General features: G+C 38.9%; 1 protein-coding gene across 2 annotated transcripts in view; it reads right to left on the reverse strand.

Annotated features, from left to right (window-relative positions):
- The window catches only part of cmip (c-Maf inducing protein), a 220,290-nt gene that overhangs the window by 97,132 nt on the left and 98,581 nt on the right, over positions 1 to 24,577 (reverse strand). For both annotated transcript variants that reach the window (XM_060838000.1, XM_060837999.1), the window contains exon 2: positions 8,032 to 8,157. In XM_060838000.1, coding sequence (XP_060693983.1) covers positions 8,032 to 8,157 — 126 coding nt within the window. The remainder of the gene's footprint in view (positions 1 to 8,031; positions 8,158 to 24,577) is intronic.

Genomic DNA, 24,577 nt, shown 5'->3' on the forward strand with positions numbered 1-24,577 from the left:
AACCTTCTTCTCTCGAATGAGAACAGCCTCAAGTCCCTCAGCCTTTCCTCGCAAGACATTTCTTCCATACCAGGCAACATCCTACTAAATCTCCTCTGCACTCTTTCCAAAGCTTTCACATCCTTCTTATAATGCGGTGACCAGAACTGTACACATACTCCAAGTGTGGCCGTACCAGAGCTTTGTACAGCTGCAGCATAACCTCCTGGTTCCAGAACTCAATCCCTCTATTAATAAAGGCCAAAACAATGTATGCATTCTTAACAACCCTGTCAACCTGGGTGGCAACTTCCAGGGATCTGTCTACATGGACACTGAGATCTCTCTGCTCATCTGCACTTCAAAGAATCTTACCATTAGCCCAGTACTTTGCATTCCGATTACTCCATCTAAATGCATCACCTCACACTTGTCCACATTAAACTCCATTTGCCACCTCTCAGCCCAGCTCTGCATCCTATCTATGTCTCTCTGCAACCTACTACATCCTTCGTCACTGTCCACAACTCCACCGACCTTAGTGTCATCCGCAAATTTACTAACCCACCCTTCTAAGCCCTCATCCAGGTCATTTATAAAAATGACGAACAGCAGTGGACCCAACACCGACCCTTGCGGTACACCGCTAGTAACTGGACACCAAGATGAACATGTTCCATCAACTACAACCCTCTGTTTTCTTTCAGTAAGCCAAATACTGATCCAAACTGCTATGTCTCCCACAATCCCATTCCTCCGCATTTTGTATAATAACCTACTGTGGGGAACCTTATCAAACGCCTTGCTGAAATCCATATACACATCAACTGTTTACTCTCATCTACCTGTTTGGTCACTTTGTCAAAAAACTCAATAAGATTCGTAAGGCACGACCTACCCTTCACAAAATTGTACTGACTGTCTCTGATCAGATTATTCTTTTCTAGATGGTTATAAATCCTATCTCTCATAATTTTTCCAAAACTTTACCAACAACTGAAGTGACACTCACAGATTTGCAATTACCAGGGTTGTCTCTACTACCCTTTTTGAACAAGGGAACCACATTTGCTATCCTCCAGTCCTCAGGCACTACTCCTGTAGACAATGATGATTTGAAGATCAATGCCAAAAGCTCGGCAATCTCTTCCCTTGCTTCCCAGAGGATCCTAGGATAGATCCCATCCGGCCAAGGAGACTTGTCTATTTTCACATGGAAGGTGGAGTTCAATCTGGATAAACGCAAGGGATTGCTTTTTGGTACAACAAACAAGGGTAGGGTTTATACAATTAATGGTAGGGCTTTGGCTTGTGTTGTAGAACAGAGGGACCTTGGGGTGCAGGAACATAATTCTTTGAAGTTTGTGTCTCACTTAAACAGGGTGGTTAAAAAGGCATTGGCATGTTTGCTTTCATTGCTCAATCCTTTGAGGATAGGAGTTGGGGCGTCATGTTGAGTTGTACAGGACATTGGTGAGGCCTCTTCTGGAATACTGTGTCCAGTTCTGGTCGCCCAGATACAGGAAGGATATTATCAAGCTGGAGAGAGTTCAGAAGAGATTAACCAGGATGTTGCTGGGTATGGAAGGTGTGAGTTATCAAGAAAGGCTGGACTTTTTCCACTGGAGTACAGGAAGTTCAGGGGTGACCTTATAGAGGTTTATGAAATCATGACGGGCATAGATAGGTGAATAGCAAGGGTCTTTTCCCTAGGTTGAGGGAATTCAAGACTAGGAAGCGCATTAAGGTGAGAGGAGAGATATTTAGAAAAGACATGAGGCAATTTTTTTTCACAGAGTGGTTCACTTGTGGAATAAACTTTCTGACAAAGTGGTGGCTGTGGGTAATTTACAATATTTTAAAGACATTTGGATAGATACATGAATAGGAAAAGTTTGGAGGGATATGGGCCAGGAGCAGACAGGTGGGACTAGTTTAGTTTGGGATTATGTTTGCCTTTGTGTCCAAAGGTTTTGGATCCAACTCCCACTCTTGACTTCAACATGAAAATTAAAGCTGTCACTTTGAGGAAGCGATGCACTATCAGATGTGCCACCTTTCAGATGAGACATTAAACTCAGGCCCCCTTTGCCCTTTCAGTTGGGTACAAAGAATCCCAATATTTGACAGTATTTAAAACAAAAACAGCAGGTAGCTATTACTTATTCCTCAATTGACATTGCAAGCACAAAGTATCTGGTCATCACCACATTGCTATAGGTAGGAATTTGCTGCCAAAGATTGGGTGTTACATTGCAATAGTGACTGCACTTCACAATTCACTTCAAAATGCTGGTGGAAGTCCAATATAAATGCAAGTTTTTATTTCTTAAAAGCCAGTTCTTCAACAAAAAAAATCATTAATTTCTAAATTCACTTGGATCAGAAAGCTGGTGATTGCATTTTGACATGTGTACTTACGAAATAGCTGCAGGAATAGAACATGCAACCCACCCCCAAACCTGCTCTCCCATTTAATAAGATCATGGCTGATTTGATTATTACCTCAAATCCCAGTTCCATCTACCCTGATAACCTTTCACCCACTTGCTGAACAAGAATCTCTCTGTCTCTGCCTGTGTTCTACCACCCTTTCAGGAACAGAATTCCAAATACTTGCAATCTTCAGGAAAAAAAACACCTCAAATCTGTTTTAAGTGAGTGCTGCTTGATTTTTAAATGGAAACTGTACCATCATTTTCCATCAATTTTCACTTTTTTTTCCATTTTAAATGTTGAAGGTGGAATCTAGGGCAAAATTCAAAATGTCTGAGGATTCAGGAGACAAAATGCTGAAGTGATATGGTTATATGTTTCACATTAACACAGCTATCCTCAAAAGGCTGTAAATAATTATTCCTGCTTTAATGTTCAAAAATAGAAATGCTCATTTCAGAAATATCTAGATTGTCCCGATGTATAAGGCAACTGGTCACTTGTCTTGATTTATCTACATCCAATAAGTCATGAGTGCTTCATTCTTTCTTGAATTCCCACCTTATGAATGAAATGCAGTCAACTATTATTACTGTCCAAACTGTACGGTACACCAGTGCTGCATACCCAATAGCTCCCCATGTTGTCACTGTTGGAATCTAGGTTTTTTTTTTAGAAAATCAACTAGACATATCTGGATCCAATAAACATCTCCAACATCTCGGTAGCTGCTCATTGACCGGCTCCAGTGCATTTGAGAAAACATCCTCTCTGTATCTGTGATAATCTAAAATAATATCAAACAGCAGTCCTGAAACAACGTTAAATTGCTGGATTTGGCAACTCTCATGTTGCTACTCAAGGAAGAAATAGTGTTTCTTAGTGTTGTGGCTAGTCTTCTTCCTTCAACTTACTCCACCAAAAATTAATTTCACTCATCAATCATCAAATTGAATGTTTCTATGAATCTTTATGTACAGTTAGTTGCTGCCATTGCCTTCATACCAACACCGATTCTAATGTCAAAAAACAAGTCATTCCTTGAAATCCATCTGAGATATCCTGATAATGTGGCAAAGCATTCCGTCTTAAGCTGAATGAAAATTATTCACAATTTTAGTTTCTTTTCAAACGCCAGCTGAGCTTTTGACCCCATTTAACCTCAATCTTGATGGATTTCTCCACTATTGCTTCAACCATTTGCAGAAACCCTCATCCATGACTTATGAGCACCACTCCCTATTATTCCAATCTTCTCCCAAGTCTTCACTTTCAACATCTCACTGTAAACTTCAACTCACTCAGAATTTTACTGTGTATCCCATATTGCACCAAATCCCAAGTGAAAAATTAACCATGCACTGGCACCCAATCTCCAAATGTCACTTATATATAGAACTATCATTCTATTGTTATCCATCTCTTCACAGCCTCATTTCCTCTTGAATGCTGTAACCTGCTCCAGCCCTACAAGAGGGATCCCAATGTTAACAACAATCACTGTTACAGCCCCCTTCTCCCATATGCCAGAATTGCTTGCTTTGCTTTTTGCTGCATAACTCTCTTGTTCTGGAATTCACTTTCTAATTCCCTCCACCTTTTCAATTCCATTAACACCCTTATTAGCTTCCTCTGCTTTATCTCAGCTTTTTGAAATGTTGCCTTCTTTCAGTTTTCTCCTTCTAACTCCCTGAAGCACTTTAGGATATGTTTCATCCATTAACAAGTCCATATTTGTCCATGCTGTTTTTTGGAAAAGAAGCCCTTGATGGCATTTATCTAGTCATGCCTAATTAATGTGTAATCACATTTCTTAAAAAATGCAAGTATTTTCTCAAGTGCTGAAGAAATATTGGAACAAATCTTTGGTCATTTACTTGGTAAATTGTGATGCATGGAGAATGAATACCATCGTGTCCCATTGTAATTCACTTTCCCAATATTGGATAAAATATAAAAACATTCTTCATAAACAAAGTGAAACATGATTGTCCTGCAAGGATATACAACTCCACTTGTAGCAAACAAAACTCTTTACAACTTTTGTTCAATTCAATTCTAATTTGAACTTAATTTTGATCAAAACTCAAAATAGATAAACTATATAAAGCTTAGAGTTCACAGAATCATAGAATCCCTACAGTGTGGAAGCAGGCCAATCAGCCCACCATCCACAACAACCCTCCGATGAGGATCTCACCCAGTCCTACCTTATCCCTATAACCCTGCATATCCCATGGCTCATCCACATAGCCTTCTCATCCCTGGACACCATGGGCAACTTAATATGGCCAATCCATCTAAGTGCACATCTTTGGACTGTGGGAGGAAACCCACGCAGACACAGGGAGAATGTGCAAACTCCAAACACACAGTCACCCAAGGGTGGAATTGAACCCAGATCACCGATGCTGTGAGGCAGCATTGCTCACCATTGTGCTACTTGTTTATGATTGAAAAGCTTTAGTGGCAACAAATAAGTTAGAAGATGAGTTGATAAAAGATGCCAAAATAAAATGTTGGAAAGAACTTGATATATACATTGGAGATAATCCCTCACATCAGGCAGATGGAAACATGTACTCCCTGAAGGGACATATGAGGCTAAGGTCAGACAGTGGTCTGGAGTTTCAAAGAGAATTCTGGTGATGAAGCTATTCGAGTGGATACCACTAATGCAGGAAAACTGATCTCGAAGATCCCTTTAGCTGTTAAAATGACATACCCCTTGCAATCTAAGACAATCACTTTAAAAGATGCAGGATGAAAAATTTGAAAGGAAGATATTTTTGAGAAGCTACCAAAAGGAACAGTTGATATCGAAGAGAAGCAATGGAACTTTATTAAAAGGAAACAGGAAACTGAAGCTTTTGGGTCTTGCATTTTCAACTTTTCATCTCGTTTTAGAAATAATTTAAGTTCTGTGGTACCAAGCATTTATAAAGATTTGGAAATGAAACAAATATATTTGTGCTGAATGAAGTGGCAAGATATGCTGCTTCTCAATTAATTCCATCTTGCTGAAGGTAGGTTGCATTTAGCTTAAAGGCGGATCCAGCAACGTTCTATTACAATCACAATGATAAACTGACAGGCATTGCTAAGACACACGCCAATAGTTGACTGTGGATGGGCTCCAAAGCACATGAGCGACGCAAGGTAAATAAAATAAAAATTGAATTTAAGATTGAAGTCAGGCTTTTGGAAGCATTATATATACAGGATTAAATAAGGCAGAATAAATTTGGAGTTACTTTACATCATAGTCGGTCTTGAAAAAATAAACTGAGACGTGTCCTCACAGAAAGAAAATTGTGCATCCAGGAAAGAAACAGACCAGTTATGTAGTTTGATTTGACAGTGAAATCTGTTGCACACTTACATAGTGGTGAAACGTACTCCTTTCATGGAAGTCTTGAGACCAAATGAAAGATTACAGAAACTAAATTCAGCAAAATGTACATGCAAATTTCCTGACTTGAGTGACTCAAGATAAGCTAGTCCTTTTTAGTCCAGAAACCTATTCAAATATGTCAAAATTTATTATATTCTTGGTGGGAAAGAATAACATGCTGTCTGGTATCCCAGTAAATGACAAACACTTTTGTGCTGAAATTTCAGCATGATGATAGACACAGAGGTATACTTAATTTTCTACAGGAATTCCTATACAAGGGCAATCTGAAAAAGTTTGATACATAGAATGTTGTGAGGATAATAGCTCTCCTTGGGATAACACAAGTGTGACAACCGATATTGCTGATTAATGTTTGAGAATAGACCTTGTTGGTAGAAAGGAAATATTATTTTAAAAAATGCCAAAATAAAGTGGGTTGATGCAAGACATCAGTTGTCAGATTGTTTCACAAAAAAGTGATTGCTCTAATAAATAATTGGAGACCTTCAAAACAAAAACCAAAAGAATTTAAGACTATGAAAACGAATCAATTTTTGTTTGGATTGTTTAAAGAAATGAAAGAGCGAAATGGAAAATTTATTGTATTATGCAAAATATGAAAAAATGTTTCTGATTGGTTATAAGGGAAGCTCTAAAATACAAAAGAATATTTTTGTTTCATTTTCATTTGTTTTGGTTCAAGGATTGTTTATGTTGTCAAAATGTTTATCTAAAGAGGGGAGTCTGTCAATGTTGTAATTGGGTTGTAAGGAGTGATTGGGTTTAATTTATTAATGAATTGCTCAGGCCGATTTAAAGGAAGAGCAGGTGGGAATGGTGAGTGGAAGTAACTGTAATTAAGTCCCACCTACTCCAGGGTGGGTAATAATAATCCTCTGAACAGATTGATTAGAAAATATCGAAGATTTCTGTGGTTTCTGTTTCACCAATTCACTTGATCTGGTCCTAGATTATAGCTATCACAATTTAAGATGGTTCTGTTTATTGGAGATGAATAAGCTCATTTCAGGATACCACTGCAAGAGTTCCTCAGGTTAGTATTCTAGACCTACCATCTTCCACTGTTTCATTAAGACACTCACTCTATCATAAAAGGTCAAAAGTGGGGATGTTCATTGATAATTGCACAAAATTTATCACCAGTCTCAACTGCAGCTCGTGCCTGTAACAGCAAGACTTGGACAACATTTAGGCTTGGGCAGATAAGTTTAAATAGCATTCCCACCACACAAGTGTTAAGCAATGTCTACCTCAAATCAAAATGATCTAACCATTTCTCTTGATACTCAATGACATTAACATCCTGGAATTCCCCCACCTTCTGGGCACTGTCATTGACCAGAAACTGAACTTGACCAGTCATATAGTGAGTGTCTGGGAATTCTATGGTACATAATTCTCTCCTGACGGTCTAATGTCTACAAGTTATAAGTCACTTGGCCAAAAGTTAATAGAAGAACTCTTATGAAATCCTAGGGATTAACTGGAACACGGAGGAATAATTAAAATGAATTTCAGAGAGCTGTGGCATTCTTGGTTTGGTCCCAGAAGGAGAAGCAAATGAACGCTGAAGATCTTTGTTCCACAAGATTCAATACTCGACAGCAAACTAATTCACAAGTCGTGCTGAAAACCTCCTTGACCCTGTCAAAATAATTTCATATCTGTGATTATTTTTTTCCATTATGATAAAAATCAAAGTTTATAAAATGCCTGTTCTTATCTCGAGCTGGCTCCCTAGAGCATTGATAGATGAAGAAAATCTATCAGCTATATTTCTTGGTTTGCACACGATGAGAATTCTTCAATGTGATTTACTGTTTCTCTTTCATGGTAACATCTCTGATCCTGAGTACCTAAAGAATCCCCCTATATTGCCAGATTCAACTTAATGTTTCAAAAGGGGAATCCAATTCTACAGGGATCAATACATCTTTGTAGCAGTTTTGCTCGAGGTCAATGGTAAGTGTCATTTCATTTTTGATCACAGAAATCATGTCCAGGTGTTGGGAGAGGCAAGTGGTAATTGCTCGCTTTAGCTAAATAATCCCTCTCAAATCCTTCAGACATTTCTGACCATCTTTCCAAATACCTGCCCACTTCTCTTCCATCCTCCCTACCAAAATGAAATATTGCAAATTGGCTCATGGTAAGATGTCTGTGGTTGAATATCGCAGAGGCAGTGTGCAAAACTTTACCTGAAGTAGAACAGTGCCTCCAGGGATGGTGAGCTGTAAACAGTATTTTGGTGCATTCTCCCACGACAACAGCTGAACATCCTCAATAGCACTGTATGAAATGGCATCCTCCATGTAACCAGCAGGCTGTGAAGAAAGCACAAAATACTCTGCATTAAATGACCTGTACAAACAGCAAATAAAATAAATCAGTTTGTACACTTTACTAGAAAATATTTGGTGGCATCAGAAGATGGCCTGGGAAAGTGTTGATTTTGTCTGAGTCATGTAGCCCATTAGACTAGAACTCAGCTAAAAACTACTCGACAGGACAATTCAGGATCAATCTGATTGACTGTATGTAATGCAATTTTAAAATACGGGTGCAATTAGACTGATCTATGACAAGAGGAATTGCGTCAGTTTTGGAACTTGATTTGTGGAAGAAATACTTGTGGGATCTAATACCATGCTGCAAGAATTACATTCATATCATGTCAATTCCATAATACCCAACAAATCACGAAACATAAAACAAAAATTGCCGCCTAAAATGGATTGGTTTTTAATCACTGTACTCTCCTGTGGCAGTACACCCTGCAGGAACTTCACACGCTGGAACTCCGGTTGCTACTGCATTTAGCACACACCCCTCCCACCCACTTCCTTTTTCCTGCTGTTGATAGCAGTACCTTCAGCTGAGCCCTACAGTTGGATATTCCCACACCAACGTTGCCTCAGCATCATCCTGTATGTGGCTCATCCTCCACAGCATCTACAGAGATGTTTCTAAGTTAAAAGATATTATATAAATGCAAGCCATTGTTGCTGATAACACACAAGTTCTGATAATCTGGCAGGTCAATTCCATTCTTTTTGTCATTTGATGATTGATCCTGATTGAATTTTATAGGCTTAGAGGCATTCAAGACACCATTCTGAATCCTGCTGCATCATTGACCATCAATGTTAAATCAGATCTGATGCTGCCTGACCTCTGCTGTGTTTTTCCAGTGCCAGACTTTTCGACTCTGATCTCCAGCACCTGCAAGTCCTCACTTTCTCCTCAGAGCTTAAAGAATGCGCAGTAATAGAAACACTGGTTTAAACTTTAAATGTAGCCTGTGAAGCTACATAGCTCAGAGTTGCATAAAATCAAAATCATGGGCATATCTGATGTAGACTATGAAGTAATAGACTGTTAGAATGAACATGAAGCAGTAATTCAATGCCTAGATTCTGATGACATTCTTGGACAGAACAAGCTTTGTTCATGCAGTTTGTGAAATTATTAAAACTGCTCAGTATAATTTCTGCTTTGTAATTATCAGTCATTAGTCAACCTTAATGGTGAGCTTTCTCATCTTCCCTCATGTAGGTGCTGACTGATGGAGTTATAGTTTCCTGGTATTGATGTCCCTTGAGATCGCCACCTAAATGGCCCAATGCCAGTCCAGACTACAAACAGGCTATTCACTCCTGAGATGTATGGAGTCAGCTCAATTCTATTTTCCCTCAATGTTTAAACAAGAGAATATGTAGACAGCAATCACCAAGTGACAACCAAGAAGGGATCATCTATTTAAGACAGAGAAAAGGAGGAATTTCTTTTCTCAGGAAGTAGTCGGTCTTTGCAATTCTTTACCCAGAGAGCAGTGGATGCTGGGTCATTTGAATATATTCAAGGCTGAATTAGACAGATTATTAATTGACAATAGAGTTATGGGAGCAGGCAAGAAAATGTAGTTACAGCCACAGTCAAATAAGCCACAATCTCATTGCATGATGGACTGGGCTTAATGGACTAAATGGCTTATATCTGATCCAACTTCTTATGACCTTACGATAGTCACAGCTGACTGCTTTTCTCTTTTCAAGACTACGACTGCTGAAGCTAATTGTTTTACTCATTGCTAAACGACACCATCACTTACAACAGATTGGCTGTCAGTGCTGCTGTATTCTTTTCATCTGTGCCTTATCTATGACTCAAGTGGTACACGAGGCTACATTAACTGTAGATACTAAAGGTGTGTTTTAGTACATTAGCGAGCTTAGAAAGAGAGCTAAAATTCACCCAAAAGTAACTTGTTCAAACAATTTAAGGTCGTGTGACTGGGTGCACTGGGAATAGTTTTGTAAAATTTGGATTGCAACACAATTTAAAATGCACTTTCTTTTTACAGCATCCTGCTTTCATTTGTTCCAGCATGTTTAGTTTACAAGGCACTGTAAGGTAAGGGAAGGGCCAGTATACATACACCAGAATACAGCTCGTACATGAGTTGTTTGTGTTACAATCCTTAAGAAATTGTGCATAAAATGACTCAGTTCTTCTGAGGCAATTCTGCAGAAATTAGATTAGTATGTTGAAAGTTGCGTTCTCACAAAAAAATTGGACAAAAACCTCATATTAAAGATTAAATTAGCTTCAATTTTGTTAATAAGCCTACTGTTCCAGGGAGAAAATGAATTCCACTTGTACATTTCCGAGAAGTTAATTCTTCCCAGCACACAAAGTACACAGAAACTGGATCACTCAAGAGCAAAAAATCATGGGGCTATAAAAGAATATTAAAATTTACAAAGAACGACAAAGAACCAGATGCAAAATATTCCTGAAAAATTATAGATGATGCAATGATGTTATTTTGCAGGCATAAAGTTGGCATAGCCCCAGTGACAGTATTGAAAAGAAGATTCAAACACAATAATCTGCATCTGCATGTGACCAATCAAACAAAGAAAATCACAAATTTATAGATGTTAAGTGTGTAAAAAAGAAATGTTTCAATAAGCGACTGAGGAGTAGATTTTCATTTTCACCACCTGCAACACGATCTAGCAGAGTGAATATTTGAACAGGGATAGGTTCTATGAATGACAATCTACTGAACCAGATTACCACCCAGCTACTGAAGATATAGGTTAACCCCTCTCACACTTTGGCATTGGAAATAGTTAAGGAAGTAGTGGGCATTGTGGGTGAAAAACGTATTTATAAATCACAAGCTGATTAAATGAGTTGAAGCTTATAACCGAGTCACTGAACTATGCCTTGATCAGATAAACATTACTTTTCAATAAACACAAACAGCATTTGTCAAAAGCATTCTTGTGAAGAAAGCACCTGTTTAACAAAGTTCCGGTATTCAAATCCTGCTGAATTTCTTAAAGGATCAAAGTTACACAGCAATTATAAAGCTTCACAAGATATCTCAATAAACATAAGCATATTGACATACGGTGAGGAAAAAAGGGCCTCTTTGTGATGTGAAGCAGACTCACTCTTACTTCCAATTTTCTGCATTTATAAGGTAAATGGTGTAAAGTATTTTACATCCCCTCCAGGTACACTATTAGTATCTAACTGGGAAACTGTAAAAGGATTAAAAGCACTGTTTTGTTTTAAAGTGGTTAAACCTTTGTTTAAATTAAAAGCAATTCTCTTTGATGCATACCATTGAAGTAAAGTGCTCAGTAAAATTACTGTTTATTCTTAACAATAATCAAACAATGCCTCAGCAGTCAACATCAAAGACATGTAAATTGTGCTTGTCTGATAAATTCAGCTCTCTACTTGTTTGAGAATTGAAGAACACGTTTAGTTAGATGGTTTACTTTGCTATTATTTGTTTTTTTGACAGAATTCTCAGCACTATCTGCATAGGCAAGTTTAAACCTGGAGGCAAGTAGTAAGTAGTAATTTGATAATAAGACAATAAACTCATACAAAAAAAAACTCATACATAGAAAGGACAGTACCTATTTGTGACTGGTAATGTTTTTAACCCTTTAAGGTCAGAGGGTATACCTGTACACTCACTTGACAAAAAATAGAAAGAAAACTGAAATTTGATCTAAAAATGCTAGTAACTAACAAACTTCCGATGGAGTCATTAATAACACTCACAGCTTAGAGGTTATTTCCTTCAAGCATCAAGTCTATTAAGTATTCTGCTTTTTGCACTCGTCGAGTATTAGTGCTGGGGAATAAAACTCGCCTCATTCCATACCAAGAATCACAAGTCAGACAGAAGCAGTGTAAATTCCCCTGGACTCCGTTCAGATACTTATGTCTCAGCCCCAACCTCAGAAGAACAACCAGCATCTGCTGTGCCAGTGTAACATTCCTTCAATTTCTCTCACAAGCTTCCACAGACTCTTCGAGCAGGGTTCCCAAGTAATCCTGAATGAGCATCAAATTTACACTGCAGATACAGTACTTGTCCTGCTGGTATTAGATGATGCTAGGGCAAAGGATCAAAAGTATGGTCAAAGAAGTAAGTTTGAAATCGGGTCTGAAAGGAGAAAACTAAGGTAGTGAGGCAGAGAGATTTAGGGAGGCAAGTCCATAATCTAGGACCTATCCAGTTGAAAGTACAGTTAACATTTGAGGAAATATTGAAGTAGTGGTTGAGAAGATGTCAGAAAGGAGTTGCAGACTTCCTTATCACAATTCAGGCAAAACTCTTCATAATCATTGCTTGATGGATTGGCCTTGATAACCTTTATTCGATCCTACCTCTTATGGCTAGGATATGATTCGAGATGAAAGATCATCAATGTGATGCCCCTACCCTCCTCCCATGCCCCTCAACATTTCCAAAACTATGTACTGTTTATCCCCCACCATCACTTATGATCCATGCCCCTATACTAGGCTATCCAGCTGCACCCATATCCAGACCGTTTTAAATGAAGAGAGAGAGAGAGAGAGAAACCAATGCATCAAAATTTCAGGTATTTATGGCTCAGATAAATATATTGGAATAAACACAGAAACCACCAACAAATTTTAAGTTCTAAATGATAGGCATTACATCACAAAATGCACTGCAAAGCTGCTACGTATAACACTGTCAGGAAAAAATTCACATGAAATGCTCTGTTGAAGGCAGTTACTGTTTCATGCCTGCCTTCTACAGTGCAGCTCCACTTGAACAATCAGCCTTCCCCTTCCCCCACAAAAGAGGTCTCCTGTGAGACAGGAGAATGTTGATGACATTCTACATTCAACCTGGCAACACTGGGACCAACTTGTGAAATATCAAAATATTAAATTGATGCCCTAACTATCAGTGCTTGGGACTGTATGGCAAACATCCTGTACTGCAAAGCTTCTATTCTGTATCTAAGGAGAGGACAACAAAAAACACATCCCTCATCCTTGTGCTTTCTGAGCTACACTGGCTCCTGATCAGCAACGTCACAATTTTAAAACTTTCATCTTTACTTGCAAATCCCTCAAAGGCCATGCTCTTTGCCATCTCCACAACCTTTTTCCGACACCTTCTCAACCGCTATTTTAATATTTCCTCTAATGGCTACCATGCTTTCGACGGAATAGCTCCTTGGTTATGGAATTTCCTCCCTAAATCTCTCTGTTTCGCTACCCTGCTTTTCTCCTTTCAGATAAAAAATGAGGTCTGCAGATGCTGGAGATCACTTTCAGACTCTATTTCAAATTTACTTCTTTGAACATACATTTGATCCTCTGCCCTATCATCATCTTGCATGGCTTGATGTCTCATTTTGCTTGACATGTTCCTGTTAAGCACTTGTATTTTATCAAGTTAAAGGTAGTACAACAGTGCAATCCTTTCTTCCTCTCTGTAATAACAGTACTTCAGTCAAGTAGAGTTGCTCAGGCCAATAGTTAATGACAGTAACAAGAGTCTTGCCCACTGGCTGGTTGTCAAGTGAGTGAGCCATTTAACTTCTCTTTTGGGAGACTCCGTGAATTATACCAAATCACTTAACTGGTCAAGAACAACGGGGGATAAAGTACCTCCTCCAAGAGCTGGCACCAGAGGTGGAGGTTCACCATTGCTCAGTAATGCCATAAGAGAGAACTTGTGGGTTCCCACCCACTGTTAAAAAGCATCGGTAACAGCCCCTTAGATGCGCTTTAATTGTCTACCTCAAGGCCTCTATCGGCCATGGAAAGGGACAATAGTCCAAAAGGACTTCGTGTCAAAGACTTCATTGAAGCACAGGCAAAAGAAAGTTGGAATTCGCACCCCACACCCTCCCTCCCCATTGAATACCTGTTTCCCAGCCCCACACCACTGCTCACTACAGAGGAGGACATTAAATTCCTCCCTTGGCTACAGTGCTGTGTGCTGATGTCCAGCATTGTCTTACCGTACCCAAGACTATGCAGCTGCAACTTGTGTCTAAACTATCAAGAGGCACATCACTGCACCCTTTTTATACCCAAACACTTCTCAAGGCATTCTACAATCACAAACAGACCCATTCAGCAGGAATTTAGAATAATTTATGCCTGTAACAATTGCAGTCATTTGGTGTTCTTCTGCATTAATCTGTGCCTAGAGTTTGAATTCTGTTCTGTGAATTTACTCAATAAGGCAGGACTAATCACATAAATGAAAAGGAAACTGCGTGGGAATGATGTGATGTTCAGGATAATTTTACCTGATTTACAAACGAGATGCCAAGCCAAGCCCTACTTTTATACTGCAGAAAACAAACTTATAATCCCAAAGAAAAGCAGACTACTGTCCTCTGTTAAAAACAACTCGGCCTGTTTGATTGAATTTCAAAATCATTTAAAATTACAAGCATGCACTGAATACAGTGTGAACAAAAGCATTTACCAATAATTTAAAAATCACTAGATTTCAGTCATATGCTCCCCACTCCTTTACTTGGCACACATAACCCTAGACAGTTCACGAACCTTGTGATAGGTTAATGTTCGAAAGTGTAGAAAATGAACCCTACATTATACACACACACACACTAACACACATTACTAAGGATTGTCAAGTTGTAAATTATGCTTGCCCACAGATTTTTTTTTCCTTAAACTTCACACCTCTTCAGCAACATAATTCTGGATAGGTTATAGACATTGTTTAAATTTGCAAATCAAAAGATACTGAACACCCTAAGCATTTTATAATGAATTTGCAGATCAAAAGATACTGAACACCCTAAACATTTTTTAAATAAATATTAACAGCAGATACCTAGGACTCCTGCTTAATATAAAAAAGGAACTGAACCACACAATCCCAATCAAACCAAAACTCCAGATTTGGAACTCGTAACTTATTGTGTGTCTCCACTGACTTCTGAAAGTGCAGAAGCAGATTCTCTCCCTCAAATTATTGACATTGGGAAAGATTTCTCTTTCCAAGGGGCCTCAAGAATGAAGTTGACCTACAACTCTTGTCTGAGCTTTGTTTGACACAAGTATGCCTTATCATCGGTATTTGGAGACAGAGGAAGTGAGACCTGGGTAAAAAAGGCATGCTCACAGGCAATGAATAGGAACCAGCAACGAATCAAAGCTTGAAATTAGACATTCTGGCGCTGAGAATACAGACTAAATGTCTGTATTTCATTGTTACCACACCTGACTGATTACATGGTGCAGTAATTTCATTCCAATTATATCTGCTACAAAATGTTTACTTTTAGCAAGCGTTTGGTTACACAAAAGAAAACTCATTGCAAGCATTCATACGACAGCTAAGGTGACAAGTACTTATATGGAAACTAATCTCAAGGTCCATTGTGTTGAACTTCTTTCCAAAGTAGGCTTTTGATCCTGATGGAGCCAAGAATTCATATCTCCATTGTAATACTGTGACAATATTTCTTCATATTTCTTTTACTTTCTGGAGATGTACAGGGTCACACTTGCAGAACTCTGAGCCTATATGACTAAAAAGTATAGCCACCAGTGATGGGGAATTAGGACTGGGAAGGCATGTCAGCCCAGAAGCAGAGATATCCCAGCAGGCTCTAAAGCTGGAGAATATTGCAGAAGTTAGAAAGGGAAAGGTAATCAAGGAATTTGCAAACAAAAGTGAGACCTTCAAAATCAAGCCATTGGTTGACTAGGAGCCAATGTAGCTGAAAATGTGTTGCTGGAAAAGCACAGCAGGTCAGGCAGCATCCAAGGAACAGGAGATTCGACGTTTCGGGCATAAGCCCTTCTTCAGGAATCTTGGAAGCCATTCCTGAAGAAGGGCTTATGCCCGAAACGTCGAATCTCCTGTTCCTTGGATGCTGCCTGACCTGCTGCGTTTTTCCAGCAACACATTTTCAGCTCTGATCTCCAGCATCTGCAGACCTCACTGTCTCCTGTGAGCCAATGTAGGAATGATAGGGGAACAGGACTTGTTGCAAGTTATGACATGGGCAGCAGAGTATTAAATGATCAGTAGTTTACAAAGAGTAGAATGTGGGAGACCAGTCAGAATTACATACGAATAATCAAGTCTAGAACCATCGAAGGCATGGATGAATGGATTATATACTTTAACCAACCAATGTTACTTTCCAAATTTCCACAAGTATTTCAGCTTTGGCTGAAATTGATACTGCAAACATGCCCAGATATAATCCATAATTATACAGATGATCCATTTCCAAAATATTTCAAATACCGCTTGCAATGAACAATGTGAATTTATAAAGAACCTTTTTAAGCCCTCATCCTATCCCAAGACATTTGACTGACATTATATCACTTCTGAAATGAAAACACCAATCCTGCAAACTGATGCCAACAGGTCAAATCAAAATTTCATTGTAAACAATATGCTGACTTTTATCACACAGAAAATGACATGCAGGACAGCTGAATTACATTTGACTGTTCCGAGTTATTACTGCTCATTTTTGGGGAACTGCTCGAAATAGCCAATCAAAATTAAATAAATGAGTTACCTATCCAGATTCGTTTGTAAGTGAGCACGGGTGAACATTTTGTCAGTTTTATTGCTTGCCCTTGTAACATTAAAAATCAGAGTACCAAACAGTAAGGTGTGATACAATATTTACAGAATGAGTGAACCTGATATGCAAAGAGGCACAATAACAAACATGGAAACATTACATCTATTTTTATTCCTTCTTAAAACCGAGATATCATGGAGGAGGTACTTATTGCCTGCTCCGAACTGCCTTGTGATGACAATAATACAGCTAGGTCGCTAGCTAAATTCAGAGTAGTTTTAAGTCAATTCCATTGGATTCATATGTTCCATAACTGTGAGGAACACACCATAATTTATTTTTATTGAGTTCTTTTGTTGAATGTATAAAATATTTCATACTTGAGCACAAATTAATTTCTTCCAAGATTTAATGTTCCTTTAAGGTTATGTAACACATTTTGTTGCAGGTTAATGAAGAAATGAATTATATCTCAGTGGAAATGTTGAAATCTTATGTTCTTATGAAATTAAGTGCAAAAGAAAAATATGGTGATTTTATATGGATAAGAAATAAGGGGAGAACAAATGATAAATAAATAAGATAATTTCTTTGGTTGAGGGTTGCTTTATTCACTTGTTTTACTTTTCAGGTGGGAGGTGCCATGTCTATACAGGGGCTAAAGACTGCAGGCTGTCGTTCTCAGAAATCCCATCATACTCAATACTCATTTAGCTTTCCACTCTGCCATCTCTTTCCTTCACCTTTCTGTCTTCCACTTCCAGCCATCCATCTGCCTTCACCTTGTTATATTGTCACTTGTCTCACCTTGGTTCTTAGTGAGAAAGAAAATGATTGTGATTTTTGAGAACATAGTAGAACACCTAGTTGATGACTCATGCCAATCCATCCATTCACCCAAGAATTTCTGAACGTCAAAGACACTAATATAGAAGTGGACAAAGTCATGGTCTCCTTCAATGGAACGGCTCTAGTCACATCAATTAACATCAGCCTGGCCAAAGAAACACTGATCTCACTACTTGACGAATCAAGGACACAAACACCAGACAGCAGCAACTCCATCAGCAAGGACAGCATCCTCAAGCTCGTAGACCTGTGCCTTACTACCCACTTCACCTTCAATGACAAGACCTTCAAACAAATTGACGCAACACCCATGGGAATTACCAATATCAGGATTCTTAGCAGAAGCAGTGATGCAGAGACTAGAACAAACAGTCCTCCCCATGATCCAACCCAAACTTTGGGTCCACTATGTGGATGACAACTCTATCGTCATGAAACAGAACAAACTAAAGGAACCCTATAATATCATTAACAAATCCTTACTGGCATACATTCACCAAAAGAGGAAGCAAACCACAACAACAACAAGTCTCCCCTTCCTAGCTGTCACAGTGGGAAGAACAGTCAATGATGAACTGCAGACCAGCATCTCCAAGAAAGCAACACACACCAACCAGATACTCAACTGCAGGAGCAATCATCCCAACACCCACAAATGGAGCTGCATCAGGACATTATATAAATGGATCACAACATACTGCAGCACCCAGGAACTACAAGCATCAGAAGAAAAGTATTCAGTAACAATGGATAGCCGACAAACCACAGCCCACTGATTCTTAAACAACAAAAGCAAACAAAAAGACACAACACGTTCAAACACTCTAGCCACACTAACATACATTTAAGACATATCGAAGGTAGCTACTAGGCTAAACAGGGACACACACACAAGGATTTTTATAGGCCTGGCAATCAAACCAGAACTCCATCAGCAAACACATTGATTTGGATCCCATTTACCAACCTCTGAGAAAAAGAACTGGAAATGATATCATCCACCTCAACAGACCAAGCCACATAAATAGAAAGCAAGACAGAACACCAGTGCTTCACCGGAGCCTCACTAATGATGTTACCTAGCATGGTGACAAAATGTCTGAGAGCAAACCTATCAGCTCAGCGAGCAAACCTACAACCAAAAGAAAATGATGGATGAAATATTTTGTCCATTGGTTGACATGTGGGGTAAACATTTAATGTAGGAAAAAAAGACAGTAATGACAAACAACTGTAGCAGGCAAGTTGTAAAATTAGCACTGAAGGTCCTATTGGAATTTTGCTTAGATGTTGCAATTGTAAAATGTAAGAATGGAAATTTACTGTGCATTTGCATCTGGAGCAAACTTTAGTATATGGGCATTTGATGGAACATAATATTATATAGAAGTAAGGATCAAATGTGTAGTATTTGTTGTTTTTGAAAAATGATCAATTGTAGTAATTTGGGAAGGAAAGATGCCTGTAACATGAGAAATTGGCTCATTACTTGCTTGAAGCTTTCCAGCATTATCATAGTGTGTTAGGTTTTATTGGTACGAGTTCCAGAGCTGTAATTTCATGTTCACCTATACAAAATGCTAGTGTGGCCGCACGTGGAATATTGTGTACAGTTCTGGTTGCCACATTACAGGAAGGATGTGGAAGCATTGGAAAAGGTGCGGAGATTTACCAGGATGTTGCCTGCTTTGGAGGGACGATCTTATGAGGAAAGGCTAAGAGACCTGGGTCTGTTCTCATTGGAAAGAAGAAGTATAAGAGGGCATTTGATAGAGATATACAAGATGTTCAGAGGATTAGATAGGGTAGACACTGAAATTCTTTTTCTTAGGATGATGACACCAGCTTGCACAGCATAGCTACAAATGGAGGGTGATAGATTTAAGACAGATGTCAGAGGCCGGTTCTTTTTTCAGAGAGTGGTAAGGGCATGGAATGCTCTGCCTGCCAATGTAGTTAACTCAGCCACATTGAGATTTAAACAACCCTTGGATAGGCACATGGATGATGATGGGATAGTGTAGGGGTATGGGCTTAAATTAGTTCACAGGTCAGCGCAACATCGTGGGCCAAAGGGCCTGTTCTGTGCTGTATTGTTCTATGTTCTATGTTCTGTAGGCAGAAAAGAGTTGATAAGCATGCCCAGCCTACATAACCATTGCCAATATAAATCTGTTTGTGAGAAATTTGAGCAAATGGAAGATATTTTTAACATAATACGCAAGTGAATAATTAGTGAATACAACATGTTCCTGTAAAATGGCTGTAAAGTCCATTCCAACATAACTGAAAAATAAGTCTTAGTGGGTTGGATTTTGAGTGAATACAATGCACTCAGTGCACAAATCCTTTGGTTAGAAGTTCTTTTATTTTTAATACCATTTGGGTGAATTAAAATGTTCACATCTACAAGTAAGCTGTGCTTCAATCTCCTCAGTTACTTCATTCTTCAGGAATGGCATTATTTTCACAGAGAAGCAGAGCTCACAGCAGTGAGGCATGTATGAGTAAGTTATCAGTTTCCAAATTTACAGCTTTCGAAGAATTAATTTCAAGGCATAGCTGAGATTCCAGGATGCAATTATTCATTACTTGTCAGGAAAGGTTCTTTGATCAATGCACTGCCTGATATCAAAGCTGGAAATCAAACATCTCCTCCACTTTTTTTCTGTCTGCAGAGTCAGCAGTAGATAGTCTAGGTCAAATAAAGGTTATGCAGAATTTCTTTCTTCTCAGTTTTTGAACCTGAAGATACTGCCATACTGTGGTATGGTTTCACACCAGAACCTGATCATTTCCGACCATTCCCCTTCCTTCAAGTGCAACCATAGGTCAGATTTAGCTTAAGTGCAAAGTGGACTTTGCTGAACTTGATGTCTAAATTCAGAGACTTGTCACTAAGACAGAACAGAGCAAGTGTTGGGTGAACTATAAAGGCAATATCAGAGATCTAAGTAGTGAAAATGTGCATTTTGCATTTTTCAGTCTAATGGGAGGCTGAGAGTTAGCCTTACAGTGGTACACAAATAATTATCTATAGAAAATGTTAAATTACAAAGGTTTCAAGAAGAATCATGGATTCTAGTAACAGCTACATTTTGTACAGGGATCAGGAAATTCTCCACACAGAAGGAGTAATTTCTAAAGAGTGTGAGGTAAGATTTAGCAAGTCTCACGCTTTCCTTTTCTGCAACTATCCTGTGATTCAAACCGACGTTGAAACAAAGCCATCAAGAAGTCGGTGTCCAGTAGAGTCCCACAGGGAACTGTGCTGGGACCCGTTTTGCTTGTGGCTAATGTGAATGACTAGAACATGAATGTGGGAGTGTTGAGCAGTAAGTTTGCAGATAATACGAAAATTGGTGGGATGGCAAATAGTGAGGAAGATAGAATTGGACTGCAAGAAAATATAGATGGGCTGATCAGTGGCAAATGATATTAGATCCAGCCAAATGTGAGGTGATGCACTTAGATAAGACAAACAAAGCTAGGGAAGGCATGATGAATAGTCGGACCCCAAAAAGCACCAGGGACCAGAGGGACCTTGGTGTGCAAGCATATCGGTCCATTAATGTATTAACACTGCTGCTTATTACAGTTAAAGCAGCATATGGTATACTTGCTTTTATTAGTTGAGGCATAGTGTTTACGAGCAGTGAGATTATGCTGGTACTGTATAGAATTTTAATAGGGCCACAGCTACGGTATTGTGTGCTGTTCTGGAATCCGCATTATAGGAGGGGATGATAGCATTCGAGGGGGTGCAGAGGATATAGGAGGGAGGTGATAGCACTGGATGGAGTGCAGAGGATATAGGAGGGGGGGTGAGAGCACTGGAGGGGGTGCAGAGGAGATTTACCAGGATGTTGCCTGGGCTGGAGAATTTCACTTACAAAGAGAGATTGACAGAATGGGGTTGTTTTCCTCAGAACAGAGGAGATTGAGGGGTATAAGATTATGAGAGGTGGAGGTAGGGTACACAGGGAGGAACTTTTCCCTTGGATGGAGGAATCAATGACGGTTGGGGGAGGGGATGAGGGCACAGATTTAAGGTAAGAGACTGAAGGTTCAGAGGAGATGTGAGGAAAAACATATTCAACCAGAGGGTGGTGAGAATCTGGAACTCACTGCCTGTAAGGGTGGGAGAGGCAGAAACCCTCATTACATTCAAGGATTATTTAGATGTGATGCCAAAGCATACTGGGCTAAGAGCCAAGTGCTAGAAAATAGGATTAAAATAGTTAGGTGTTTGTTTTTGACTGGCGTGGACGCAATGAGCCAAAGAGCGTTTTTGTATGTTGTCGACCTCTGTGACTAGAAGAGTTTGTTCAGCAGGCAAGTCTCCCGTCAGCTCAGTACCATGGAGAATGCAATTCCAAAAAGGTGTCGGATCTAACTTATAAAGTTTACTTTCAGAATCAAGTGAACACTTTTTGTAGACTTTGTGATAAATTGAAATGTTAGATATAGTGCTTCTGTCTTTCCCCAGTATCCAAATGTTGAAATTTCTAACTGTTACTGCTGGCAGGAGAGAGAGGTACAAGAATGATAAGTAGTCCTTTATCCAGACATACACAGCACTTTCTCTGAAAACTAGGCAGGACAGCGACAAGTTTCAACAGGGGACTGCCACTTGAACTGAAAACTGAACTGTGGGCACCACACTTGATACTGCAATTATAACTTTAAAACTCAGAGTCAACTTTCTACAGATTTCAGTTTAAGCCATGCTAACACATTCCTATCCAAATTGCATGGCACAAATATATGTTGTTTAAACAATGTGTGTTACCAGTTCATAATAATAACAATTGTTAATAATTGTATTTTGTTAAAACCTTGTCTAGCTGTGCCACTAATCTAAATACAACTCAAATACATGCTGATTTGCAGATAGAAAGAGAATGGAAGCCTTGCTGGATTATTATGTCTTTCCTCTGGTATTTCAGGGGTGTTACTGACCCTGCCAAAATGGTATCTCAGCCAAAGCATCTCGAAAGTGAAACTCCCCCAAATCTCTGCTGGATAAAGTCAATTATTTTACATACAGAGACCATCTAGTTGACCTGGTATTGATTTAACTTTCAACACTCTGGTGACACCGGTTCTAACATTTCCATAATGAGTTTATTGTCAGAAACAATAACTACAGACTCTCTGAGTGACGACAATAAAGAATAGAGCTTCCTGCAATATCTTTGACATGTGCCTTGAGAACAATGGAGGATTCTAGCAGCAAACTTACTATATTAGCTAATGCTGAGCATCTTGAACAGGTTAGCTACTGGAGACTCCAGTTCAAAATGCGTGTGGGGGTGATTTAAAAAGAACATTTTCAATAGTCAATATTAATGGAGCCAAAACAAACCCCTTCTCAATATTATTCTTTCTGTTAATTCCTCATAAAGGTCTGATGGCAATTATTAAACCAAAAATAAGTGTCTTTATAGCTCAAAAGTTCCTCAAGCCCATCAAACAAATTGGTCAGTGCATTGTGGATAGGAGTTGGGATGTCACATTGCAGCTATACAGGATATTGGTGAGTCCACTTTTAGAATAATGTGTTCAGTGCTTTGCTCCCTGCTATAGGAAATATGCTGTTGAACTTGAAAGGATTCAGAAAAAATTAACAAGGACTTTGCTAGGATTGGAGGTTTTAAGCTACAGGGAGAAGCTGTATAAGCTGGGGCTTTTTTTCCTTGGAGTGTAGACTGAGGGGTGACCATACAGAGGTTTATAAAATCATGAGGTGCATGGATAGGGTAAATAGACAGAGTATTTTTCCCATGATATAGGAGTCCAAACCTAGGAGAGCCTAAGTTTACGGTGAGAGGGGTAAGATTTAAAAATGACTTGAGGAGCAACATTTTCACACAGAGGGTGGTGTGGAATGAGCTGTCAGAGGAAGTCAGGGAAGCTGGTACATCTACAACATTTAAAAAGGCACCTGGATGGCTACATGAATAGGAAGGATACGGACCAAATGCTGGCAAATGGGACTAGATCAGTTTAGGATATCTGGTCGGCAAGGACAAGTTGAACCAAAGGGACTAGTTCTTTGTTGTATAACTCTATGACTGTATCTCTGCATTCTACTAATTCTAGTGTACTTTTACATCTCACTTATAACCATTAGCATCTGTGCTATCAGTTGCCTCACCTCCAATATTAGAATTTCTTTCTAAACCTCTTGTTGTTTATCCATTTCCTCTTCCTTTAAAACACTCCTTCAAACCTAATCTTTTGACTGAATTTTTGGTTATGTCCCTAATATCTTCTTGTGTAGCCTAGCATCAAATTCTGTCTAATAGGACTACTGAGAGTTTGGGATGTTTTATTAAGTTAGATAATTGCACATTATTTTTGTATTGTTGAAATGATCACCAACAAGGGAACTGCTGTAAGTTACTAGCAGAGTGTACACAACAGCAGAATACTGCATTTCCTGAAAACGCTGGGGAAGTTTGGAAATCATCTTGGTCTTGACTGAAGGAGCAAGAAAACCTTCAGCAGTTTCACTTCCTCTTTCATTCCCCAGTTTAACGGACAATTCCTGGCAAAGCAGTTGTGAAGACAAATCTTTGTTGATCAACTCACATGTTAGGTTGACTCATTACAAATAAACTCTCTGTCAGATGGTCTACTTTCAAAGTCTCTGATATCACAAAACTCAAATGCGAACAGGCTAGGCCATTAAAATGATGCATAGAAAATTCCTTCGTATGAATGTAATTTACATTGTTAGGATGAATTCATTTCTGAAGTTCTGACACTGCAAGTTTGTTGATATAAGGTTAGGTGATATTGAATTTAGTTGAAACAGTTCCTCCTAACCTGTATTTATGTAGCATTTCCATAATCTTAGGGTGCCCTGGAATAACTTTACAACCAACAACTTGCAGGAATATTGATGGTTTAATGCAGGAAATGTGGTTATGAGATACACACAGCATGACCTTACAAGCTACATTTTGATTAAGTTACCTGTGTTACTGAGAGC

The sequence above is a fragment of the Hemiscyllium ocellatum genome, chromosome 17 (assembly GCF_020745735.1).
Source record: "Hemiscyllium ocellatum isolate sHemOce1 chromosome 17, sHemOce1.pat.X.cur, whole genome shotgun sequence".
Taxonomy (NCBI): Eukaryota; Metazoa; Chordata; class Chondrichthyes; order Orectolobiformes; family Hemiscylliidae; genus Hemiscyllium; species Hemiscyllium ocellatum.